Below are 11,357 nucleotides of genomic sequence, written 5' to 3'. Positions count from 1 at the left end.
GTGGAGAGCGTGTGCCCCTGCAGAATGGAGGCGGGGAGGGGGGGATGGATTCAGGGCCCCAGGCTGTCCTGCCGCGGAGGGCAATGAAGCCCGGAGAGGGAGGCAGGTGGGTCTGAGCCTGGGCTCAGCCGTGTCGGTGATTCACAAGAGTGGTGGCTGTCGCTGGCTGGCCCGGCAAAGAGCTAGGACCCACAGCGCCGAGTCAGCCCCCTTCTGCACAGAGGCCCTGGCGGGCGGAGATGTAACTGGCGTTTCCCCTGCAGCCGTGGGTTCAGTCTGGCTGGCTCGGGGGAAGTGGGAGGCGTACAGAACATAGGGTCTTTGCCGTTGAGGGGGCACCAGCTGGGCCCCAGGTCCAGGTCAGCAGTGACCCGGAGTGGGTGTGGGGGGTCTCAGTTCGGTTCCCAGGCATCCACATGACAGTAAGTCCCCTCGTCCGCTGCCCCCGGGCTGGGCCTTGGAGACCAAGCTCCCTCGGTCTCGCTGCGCTGGGGCGTGGGGCAGCTCTGCTCTTGGCCCCTCACGCCCATCAGCTCTCCCCCTCCCCCCCCCGGGCTTGGCTTGCTTCCTTGGTACAGTGACACCCTGCCCCAGTAGATTGGGTAACCATGTAAATCCACCTGCCCCGGGGCAGCGGGGGGGGATTTGGGGTTATTGTCTTGCTATTGTTTTAATGTGGGGTGTTTTTTGCAGAACTGTTGTCATGGTAACTGGTGTGTGTTTAATTGTATGAAGAGAGGCCAAATCCTCTCCCTCCCTTCATCGTTGTATGCCCTCATCCCACCTGCTCCCCTCCATTACAGTCTGAGCCAGGAAGGTGGGAATCCAGGTCCGGACTGTCCCTGAGGCTGGGGGCGCTGGGATGCCACGTTGGGGTCTAAGGCAGGATCCCGTCTCCCCATAATGCCCAGTCAGCGCAGCCAGAGCACAGGAGCCTGGAGCGTGTGGCTGGTGCATGCTGGAGCGCTTGCTCTCCCACACGTCATCGCTTCCTCCTGACTGGAAAACCACCCGCAGGAAGCCGGAGTCCTGGAATGTCTGGGCCATTTCTGTGCAATCTCCAGACTTCCCCTAACCACCCCACTCCTGCTGCCTGGCTCACTCAGGCTGCCCCCTCCTTTTCCCACCGGTGTCTGGATTGGCCCACGGCACCAGTGCCTCCCGCTGGGGGAGGCCAGGCCTGGAGCAGCTGCTGCACACAGAGGGACGCAGAGGACTTGGGGGTCTTCACAGGAGCCCCATCAGCTCTGCCTCTTTCCTGCTGCGCTGTGTGACCGGGCAGGGGCAGGTGGGCAGTGGGGCCAAGACAGCAGCACTGCCCTCCAGCTGTGTGCTGCGCCCCAGGAGATGGTGCTCAGGCCAGCCAGAGCTGCCAAGCTGTGTGGAATTAGGGTGCGAGGCTGGGTGTAAGGGGAAGGGAAGGCTCCCCAGCTATGGAGCCCAAGAGGCAGTGCTCAGCAGCAACCCTACAATAACAAACCAGGGTGCATGGTCCAGCTCTCATGGGAAATATTATAACAAACCAGGGTGTGCTCTCCCCTGCTGGCTACTCCAGTCCCGACCTCTCCCAGCAGGAGGCACTGCATGGACATTAGCGGATGATGCATCAGGTGCTATAGGACGAGGCAGACCCTGGGGTGTTCCAGGGAATCGACCGGGATCATTAAGGCTTGGAAGGGACCCCCTGGAGAAAGTCAGGTTCAGATCTGGCTGTTCTTCTGGAGGCTAAACAAAAGCAGCCAACCTGCCATCCCGGAGAGAGCCAATAAGCTGCCACCCAGGGGATTAAGTGCCAAGGAATTTGCATGGCTGAGTAGCAGCAGCGTTGTTTACCTTCCCGGCTGGAGAGTACCTGGCAGGCCTTCCCCGCTAGTGCACCGGGAAAGTCCCAGCCACCCTTCCCAGCAGCCAGTCTCACAGGACAAGGAATCCGGGAATGGAGCGTCGTTCCTCTTCCAGCCTTCCACACGTCGCGTGGAGTCAGCAACACCAGAAGCCTGGTTAAGCCCTGCTGCCTCCTAAAGGGCCTAGAGACGCTTCCTGTTTCCACTGTGGGAGCGGATTCCCTCGCTTCCTTCTAGCTGCATCAAACTCCAAGTGCCCTGCCCTGCATGCCTGCCCTGAGCCGCCTGTCTGAGCTGTTTGTAAGTGCTTACCCAGCACTATTCAGCCGCCAGCCTGTATCTCCACTTTACAGAGGGGGAAACTGAGGCACAGAGGTGGCTGCAAAGTGACTGACCTGTGCACACACAGCCAGTCACTGGCAGAACTGGAACTGAATTCCAGGAGTTCTGACCCCCAGTCCTCCACTCTAACCACTAGACAGCACTGTCCTCCCACAGCTGGGACTAGAACCCAGGAGTCCTGGTGCCTGGTTCCCTGCTTTAATCACATGTCCCCCACCAGAGCTGGGAACAGAACCCAGAAATCCTGGCTCCCAGTTCCCTCGCCAACTCGACTCTCCTCCCAGAGCTGGAAGCAGAACCCAGGAGTCCGGGCTCACAGATCTCACCCTTCCCTGCCCCAGCCCATGGGACTCATTTCCTGGTGACGTGTGTGTTTGTGTCAGGAGCAGTTTTCCTTTCAGACGGTGACCAAGTTGGCGATTAGTCCCGAGGAGCGGGGGCGGCAGGTTGTTATCAGACCAGTGTCCGCTCTGACCTCCGCTGGCGCTGGGGGAAAGGCTGCGAGGCGAGAGCAGGAAGGGCAGAGCTCTGAGGAATGGAAGGTTTGGAGCAGCTCCCGTGGGGAAAGCCCAGATCCTGCCCCAAGCTCCCCTGGTCATCCAGGTCTCCCTGCTGCGTGGAGGCTGCTGCGGCTGGCAGAGAACGGTTCAAACAAGAGGCAACGTGTGGAACTTGCCCCACCATGGGGCTGGCTCCAGCACCTTGTGGGCACCCAATAGCGGGCAGCCTGGGGAGCCAGGTTCGGCTAGTCCACGCTGCTCCCCTGATTGCTCTGAGAGAGGCTTTCCCTGTTTGCCCACCAGTCCCCAGGTGCTGCAGCGACAGAGCAGGTCCCAGCCCCCTGGAACCGAGGGGATCCTGCCCCTGCCCCTCTCTGGGCTCCATCTGGTACCCTCGCCCGGGAATGAGTCTGCAAGTCTGGCCCTGGCAGCTGCATACTGCCACGGGCAGGCTGGTACCTAGGGGTGGCGAGGGGGGCTGAAGGGCAGCCAGGGAAATACCACCACACAGCGCAGGGGCCCCATTGCCCAGGCATGGAGTGGGCTCTGCAGCTGTGCCCAGCGCAGGGGGTGCTCTGGGGCAGAGGGAAGCTAGGGTGGGGCATGGCCAGGTTTTGGGGCTGGAGAGTGAGCTGGGAGCTGCTGCCCTGTGCCCAGCTCACAGCTGGGGCTGTATGGAGCCCCTTTCCCAAGGGGATACCCCCACACAGGAGGTCCTCTGCACCCCCCAGCCCCAGCCAGAGCTCTGGGTGCAGAGGACATTCCAGGCATGGCGGGCAGGTTGGGGGCAGGAGGGGGTTGTGGGGCTATTCCCTGGATAGGGGGCTTGGGCAGCCAGCCCCAGGCTCAGGAGGCTGAGGTACGGGCCCAAGGCAGCCCAGGCCTCTGAAGGAGGGAGCGTGCCCCTGGCTCCCCAGTGCCCACGAGGACATGATGCTCACCCAGGACGTTCACCTGTTGCAATTTCCACGTTAAACTGTAGCCAGGGCCGGTGCTGTCCAGCATTTCGTAACAAGCCAGCCAGCGGGGCTGACGTCCCTCCCGGGGGGGGGAGTGAAGCCGTGGGGTGGGCCTGGCGGCATTGAAGTACACAGCCTGGACCCCCCGGAGATAGCACCAGCACGCAGGACCAGCTGGCCGTCTACAGGAGAAAGCTCTGCTGCTTTAACTCTCCTGCTGCTGTTAAGGCAGAACCCGCCGCCCCCCCTCCCCCCAGTGCCGGTACATCACACGGGGCTAAAACTGCTCAGAGCACCATGGCTGATTCCAGTTCAGGAAGGGAAATGAACTGGTGTGAGGCACCTCTGTGTGGACAGGACGGCCTCTGTCCCATGGCTCCTGCTGGAAAACCTCACAGCACCGAAGGACAGATACTCTGGTGGAACTTCCTGGCGGAGCCCAGGCCTAAGGGGAGTGGGGGTGAATCGGGGCGTGGGGGGAGGGCGATCCTGCCAATTAAACTCTGCCCCAAAACATGACATTAAAATACTCCAGTAGAAACAGCCAGTTAAAAAAAAATCAGCTTGTGTCCCTCCCTCCCTCCACCACCACCATGCTGGCCGTGTTTGCAACCCAAATATTGCAACACAAAGTCTGATGGACAATGGTGCTCAAAAGTGGCCTCTGAATAGGGTTGTTTGTAATTACTGGGTGGTTCTTAAGCCGGCTGCCGCGTCCTGCCCCGGGGGCAGTTGGATCTCAAGGGCAGGCAAAGTGATTCTGAGCCCGGGCTGGATCTTGCAAACTCTGGGCTCCCAGGAAAAATCCCGCTTGCAGGCCAGATGGCAGGGGTCGGGCCTGGAGACTGGAACATGCCTTGGGGATGAAAGACCAGGCAGAGTTCTCCCCACCCCTCTCCTTCACTACCCCGCCTTGCCAATTCCCTCCCAAACGCCTCTGCACTTCCAGTCACGCTCTGTGCTGCCCCCGGCTCGGCCCAGCTAACCCCTACATCCATGTGCCCCCGTTTTCTGGCCTTTCTTCCCAAGTTACCATATTTCCACCCTCATATTCTGCTACCCTAGTCCTCTGCAGCCCCTCAGTCTCCTTCTTGCACCCCGATATAGCGAGATGTAAGTCATTCAAGGACACATCTGTCTCCTCACCTGCAGACAGATCGTCCAGACGCGGAGGATTTCAGCTGGACAGAACACCAGAATGGCCGCACTGGGTCACACGGACGGTCCATGGAGCTCACTAGCCGGTCTGCTGACAGTGCCGGTGCCAGGTGCTCCAGAGGGAATGAACAAAGAGAAGAGGATGATTATCGAGTGCCCAGCTTCTGTCACCCAGTCCCAGCAGTCAGAGCTGTAGGGCACCCTGAGCATGGGGCTGGCTCCCTGACCGTCCTGGCAAATAGCCATGGAATCGGAGTGATTTTGCCCCTTCGATTTCTTTCTCGTGGGACTGTGAAAATCAGTGACTATGAAAACATTGTTTGGCTGATGCCAGAATCCAAAATGCTGGGTGCGGCGCGCCTGGGGATCGGGGCCTGGAGTTCGAGTGGTGTCGAGGCCCCCCTGTGTGCTGAGTCATCTACCCTTACCCCCACTCAACTCAACTCAACTCAACGTGACCCGCAATCGGAGAATTTCCAGCCGGGAGGCCGGCCAGGCCCAGCCAGAGAGGGAGGGAATGTCCCTGATTTCATTGGAACTATTTTTCTGCATGACTGTGGGGGTGGGGGAAAGAAAGCCTTGCAGACTCGTTAATTGGTAATTAGACTGGTAATTAAGTCCCTTTAAAAACTCCCCAACAGTTCAACAGCAGCCACAGACTCTGCCCTGCGAGTCCTGCCCGCGCCAGCCCATCCCCACGCTGCTGTGAGCAAGGAAGGTGAGGCAAGGGAGTGTCGTTTTAAGGCGATTCTGTGACTCGGGACCTCTGCCATTGGCTACCAGGCAAGAGCCCTGCCTGCCTGACTGGTTAGGGGAAGACCCGCCCCTGCCTGTGATTGGCCTGAGAAGTTCTATATAAGGGCAGCACTTTTCCCTCCTCCCCATTCCTGCAGGGCTCCAGTGGGTGCGAGTGAGGGGCTGTGGCTGAGAACAGTGCCGTGCGGGAGAGAAGCCAGGACCACGCACCCCCCCTCACCATGCGGGAGAGGAGGAGTCCTCAGCCAGCTGTGGCCAGGTGTAAGCTGGTGCTGGTGGGAGACGTGCAGTGCGGGAAGACGGCCATGCTCCAGGTGCTGGCGAAGGACTGCTACCCCGAGGTGAGTGCCCAGCTCTGCATGGGGCATCGGGGCTTGGCCTGACCCAGGCAGGGTGCCTGGGACAGTCCCTACAGCCTCTTCCCTCCTGTCCCCCCAGGGGTGCCCTTCTGGCCCCAGGGAGCCTTCCTGGCATGCTCTGCCCTGCCCTGCCCTGCCTTGGGCACTGATACTGGGGGATCCCCTGGGTGCCCGCTGCCCTGTGCGGGTGCTGTGGCTGGCAGGGCTCTGTGTGCCCATGCCGGTGGCTCTCTGTAGGCATGTGCAAGGCTCCTATGCAAGGGAGTGTGTTTGTGTGTCCTGCGCGCACACACACACAGACACACACAGACACCCCCGCCCCACACACTGCACAGCGTCGCAGGCTGCGCAGTGCCGGGCTCCGCTTCGCAGCTGGGCTCGCGCCCCCCCCCCCCTTCCAGCTCCTGGAGCGCTGGGCAGCTCCCACCTGCCCCTCCTCGGGTGCGTGGGGCGGCACCCCCCATCCCCCAGGCTGGGCCCGGGCAATGACAGACGCCCCCTCTCCATCCCAGACCTACGTGCCCACGGTGTTCGAGAACTACACAGCCTGCCTGGAGACGGAGGAGCAACGCGTGGAGCTGAGTCTGTGGGACACCTCTGGTAAGGGGGGGGGTGACTGGGCTGGGAACCTTGGGGTCCGTGTTGGGGGGGGGTATTCACTCCCTGGGAATGTGGGGGTGGGGGTCCCTGCAGATCCCGCCCTGGCCCCAAGCCTGGAATGGGTTGGGGTCTGCCCTGGTGCTTCCTGTGGGCGGGGGGGAGTGTCCACTGCAGGGGAGCGTGTGAGGAATTGAACATGGAGCTTTAAACTGGCAGCCCCCCCAGAGGGGCATGAGACCCCTGCAGGTTGCTTTAGCTCTTTCTGTGTGTGTGTGGGGGGGGTCCCTTTGCCTCATGCAGCCCCCTCCCCCTGCAAGTCCTGCCTGAAGCCCACCTCTGCCTCAGCAGCTCACTCAGCCCCTTGTAGCCCCCCCCAGTGGGGACAGGCTTTCCCTGGCATCTCCAAGCACTGGGGGCTTGGTTCCTGTGGGGGGAAAGGGGGGGAACTGTGACAATACAGCCCCCAGAACACAGCCCGAGAAACGACAGTGCCCTGATCTGGGGGGGCTGGGGGTGGGTCTGTCTGATGCTGGCCACTCCCGCAATAGGTGTAAGAGCTGCTGTCCCCCAGATCACCCACATCCGCCTGAGTCTCCTGCCCCCCCCCCCCGGCTGCCCACACCCCCAGTTACACTGGGCAGAGCCAAACCACAGCCCCCTGGGGCTCCGTCTGAGGACGGGGCGTGCTCCTCCTCCCCTAGTGCATCACTGCGGATCTGCCACGGGGGGGGGGGGGTTACTGAGGGGAAATCCCAGGTCAGGAGGCTCCTGACTCTCCTCGGGGGGTGGGGGGAACAAATCCCTTAAAACAAAGGGGGGCACAGGGGGAGTGGGGGCTGCAGGAGTTGGGGTGCGGGAGCCTTGGCTGACAATGGGGCCAGGAGGTCACATCGGGGAGCCCCTGCAGCAAGGGTGCAGCCCCCTCCCTTGCTGCTGCAGCGTGTCCCCCCCCCCTCCGGGGGGGTCCTAGTTTCACTCGGATCCCCCTCGTTGCTATGGCGATGCGCTGGCGCAGGGAGCGCGGCTGTTTGCTATTCTGAGCACACAGCGTCTGGGCTGCAAAACCCTTGGATGCTGCTTCTGGGGGTGGGGGAGGGCACCTGTGCTGTCCCTCCCCCCGTACGTTCCCCCCTTTCCCCCCGGCCTGGATTCTCCCCCTAGCTCCCAGGCAGTGCTCAGCTGTGTGTGTGGGGGGAAGGGACCGGGGGGGGGGGGCGGGTTGTTATATAAAGGGCTCTGAGAAGCGCCTGGCACAGGAAGCTGAAGGGGGGAGGGACTGAGGACTGCGGGGGCCCTGGCTGCACAGCTGTATCCGGGGGGGGTCAGTCCCCTCTGCCTCAGTGGGTCCCGCTGCCCCGTGGCACAGACTCTGGGCTCTGGGCAGGGGTGACGCTGACTCCTTGCAGGGTCCCCGTACTACGACAACGTGCGCCCCCTCTGCTACAGCGACTCGGACGCCGTCCTGCTCTGCTTCGATGTGGGCCGCCCCGAGACCATGGACAGCGCCCTCAAGAAGGTGAGGACCCCCTCCCCCCCCGCCTCTCTCCCCACGGCAGAGCTCCCTGCTCCTGCAAAGCAGGGAGCTCAGGGGCCTGGGGCAGGGGGCCCCTGGAGGGGTGTTGTGCTCCCAGCCAATGGTGAAGAGCTGCTTTCAAGGGGGGGCAGAGCGGCAGGGCCTTGACTCCTCCATGTCCCGGGCAGGGCTGCACCGCTGGGGTGGCCTGTGGGTCTTTCGGTGCAGGGCAGTTGGACACAGTCTCCCCGCCCCTCAGGGTTCTCCGCACCCCCACCCTGCAAGCCTCGGGGGGCCTAGGCCCCCTGGGTCTCTGATGGGGGCGTATCTTGTAATGGGAAGGCCTGGCTCCTCTCATGAAGAGCCAAACACACACCTGTGGCCCCAGACCTGCCCTGCAGCCGGGGGGGGGGGGGGGGCAGAGGCTAAACATGGGGGTGACCCCTCGATTTCCTTCGCCAAAGACTTTCTGCTTGGCTTAAACAGCCTCGTCTGCCCCCCCCCCCCCCCCCCAGCAGTGCTGCCTTTCTGGCCGGCTGCTTCCACTGGGCTCATCGGTCTCTTCTGATTGTGCGCCGGGGGGGGCCAACTCTGGGTTGTGAACGCAGGGCGGGGAGGGGGAATGTTTCTCTAAACCCCTTTGCCAGTGCTGGTCTGATGTCGGCTTGTACAAGGCTCAGACCCAGTGGCACCGCCCACAGCGATGCTCCCATGAACCGTTCCTGGCTCCCAGTCCCATGCTCAGGCCACTAAAGCCAGCCTGACTCCACCTCATCCTGTCGTGGGGCCAGCTCTGACTGCAGGCATTGGCTGGGAGGTTCCCAACTGGCCACGCTGGGCCGTCACTGGGACCCACGCCCTTCTAGTGCAGGGACCCAGAGACCGCAAGGGCAGGGCAGCCAGTAAGTCCCCTGGGTAGCAGCCGAGACACCCCAGGGGATTTCCCTGCAGGCTCTCAGACCAGTGACTTCAGCTCTAGGCACCCGACTCACCTAGGCTTTCCCTCTGCAGTGGAAGACCGAAATCCTGGACTACTGCAGCAGCACCCGGGTGCTGCTGATCGGGTGCAAGACGGATCTGCGGACCGACCTGAGCACCCTCCTGGAGCTGTCCCACCAAAAGCAGGCGCCTGTCTCCTATGAGCAGGTGAGTGAGCTCCGACATGCCTCCCCAGCCCTCAGGCTCAGCACAGCCTGGCCTCCCAGTGGCGGGGTGTCCCTGGGCCCAGTTCTGATCCAAATCCACGGGGGCTGGCCGGGCGGTTATGCCATGGCTTCAGCGCTGAGCCAGAGCCGCGGCTCAGCTCCATGGCCCCCAATCCCCCTGGGCTGCGAGCCTGGCCAGCAGCAGCAGGCCTCCATGCCCGGCTCTGTCTGACGGCTCCGTCCTTGGCTGGGTTACAGGGCTGCGCCGTGGCCAAGCAGCTGGGAGCGGAGAGCTACCTGGAGTGCTCGGCCTTCACGTCGGAGAAGAGCGTGCACAGCATCTTCCGGACGGCGTCCACCATCTGCCTGAGCAAGCCTGGCCCCCAGCCCCCCAAGAGCCCCGTGCGCAGCCTCTCCAAGAGACTCCTGCACCTGCCCAGCCGCTCCGAACTCATCTCCTCCACCTTCAAGAAGGAGAAGGCTAAAAGCTGCTCCGTCATGTGAAGGGGCCAGGCCCCAGGGCAGGGACGGACCAAACCCCAGCTCTGGCCTCCGGATGGTCTCCAGCCGAAGCTAGCCGGGGGCTGGGGGGCTGCCTGAAGGCGGGAGGAGCCGGGGAGCTAGGCCAGGCCTCTGAGGGGGAACAGATGGGGCAGCAACACCTTGGCCCATGGAGAGGACTAGTTCCCGCCTGGCCTCGGCTGCCCCAGGCTCGGCCCTTCACCATCACAGCGCTTCCCACGCAGCCACAGCACACGTTCTCTGGGGGCCCCCACCGCCGAGGGGGAGATGGAGCCGGGGTGACGAGAGGGTCCTGGGGCGCCTCGGGGCAGAAGGACCTCGGTAAGCAGCTGCTCCGAGCAGCCCCCCCGAGCCAGGAGGACTCAGCAGCACCCATCCATTTCTCTGAATGCCCACGCGGTGTCTGGCTGTGACCCTCCCCTCCATCTGCTGCTTGTCCCCAGAGCCAGCCGCTCCTGTGCCGGCTTTCTCCAGCCGCGGTGTTACCCGCCTCCCAGCGCAGGGGCAGCCCTGCCTTCGCCTGGCCGGGGGGCAGCAGGTGACTTGTTTACAGACTTCTTGTCTGGGGGGGGTGACTGTTCAATGTTCAGTGTTATTAAAAAGCTTATTTATTATGGAAAATACAATGGCTCAGCCGTCTGCGGCAGGGGCTCCTGTGGTGTCTGTGATGCGCCAGGTGGAAAACGCCCCCTAGGTGGGGGGGGCGGCATCCAATACAAAGGAGGGGGCTGGGAACCCTGGCTCCCCATCCTCTGCTCTAACCACTAGTCCTGTCATCCGTTTCCCCACCCCCCCTAGGGCTTGGAGGAGTGGCTTACAAGGGGTGACTGCTGCATCACCTCCAGCTGGGCTCCTGGGGATGTGGAGGTGCCAGCCCGCTCCCCTGTCTGCCTGCTTGTACAAACACCTGAGCTCATGTCCGGCCCTGCCCCTGGGCGCCTGAGTCACTGTCCTGCCACTCAGAGTCCCAGGGCAAAGTCCGGGCCACTTGCCCAGCGCCGAGGGGTGGGTGCAGCACTGCGGGGCAGAGCCCAGCTGCTGCTTAACTGCAAGGAGAGTGGAGGGGGTGGGCGGGGGGACTCCCTGCATGGTTCATGCTCTCCCCCACCCCCGTCCTCGCCCAGCATGGCCTAATGAGGAAGGGGCTGGTGGTGGCTGGGCTGAATTTCAAGTGGTGGAGCACATGCATGCTAGGGGCAGCACCACACCCCCTCGCCCCCCACGGTGACAGCTGGACCTTCCCCAAGACTGGCGGAGCTCAACGCGGCCTGGCCTAGCAGAGGGGACCAAGAGGAGACATGGGTGGGGGGAGGTACTGGGTCCTATGGGGCTCCTGCCCCAGCACCAAAGCGGCAGCTGCTCTCCCCTTAGAAGTGGGGCATGGGGCAGTGATCCCCCCCCCCCGCACTCAGCTCCCCAGGGAACGGCAGATTCGCCGTCGCGGGCTGTTGTCATGACCAGCCGTGCTGCCCATGGCAGGGGTCCCCATGTGTTCTTTGCCTTTGGGGGGGGCAGAGATGAGCCAAGGGTTCCTGGGGGCCTTTCAGGGGCTGAGGGCTGGCCCCAGCTGTGTGGCACTGAAAGGCCCCACCCGGCCCAGATCCCCAGAAGTGTCTGTCTGCGCCTGCGGGCTGAGAGCTGCTAGCGGGTGCCAGTCCA

At 63.0% G+C, this 11,357-nt stretch overlaps 1 protein-coding gene across 1 annotated transcript; it reads left to right on the top strand.

Moving 5' to 3' along the window:
• The first annotated feature begins 5,690 nt into the window (after nucleotides 1–5,690).
• Nucleotides 5,691–10,760, top strand: RND1 (Rho family GTPase 1). The gene is made up of 5 exons (XM_067529764.1): nucleotides 5,691–5,900; nucleotides 6,431–6,518; nucleotides 7,925–8,034; nucleotides 9,043–9,177; nucleotides 9,435–10,760. The coding sequence occupies exons 1-5, from the start codon at nucleotides 5,781–5,783 to the stop codon at nucleotides 9,678–9,680; spliced, it is 699 nt and encodes a 232-aa protein (XP_067385865.1). The 5' UTR covers nucleotides 5,691–5,780; the 3' UTR covers nucleotides 9,681–10,760.
• Nucleotides 10,761–11,357: the final 597 nt, after the last annotated feature.

The sequence above is a fragment of the Emydura macquarii genome, unplaced genomic scaffold, assembly GCF_026122565.2.
Source record: "Emydura macquarii macquarii isolate MOO-44397 ecotype Brisbane River unplaced genomic scaffold, CSIRO-AGI_Emac_v2 contig_2994, whole genome shotgun sequence".
In the NCBI taxonomy this organism is placed as follows: Eukaryota; Metazoa; Chordata; order Testudines; family Chelidae; genus Emydura; species Emydura macquarii.
The sequence above is the reverse complement of the archived record's forward strand: the minus strand, read 5'-3'. Positions and strand labels throughout refer to the sequence as shown.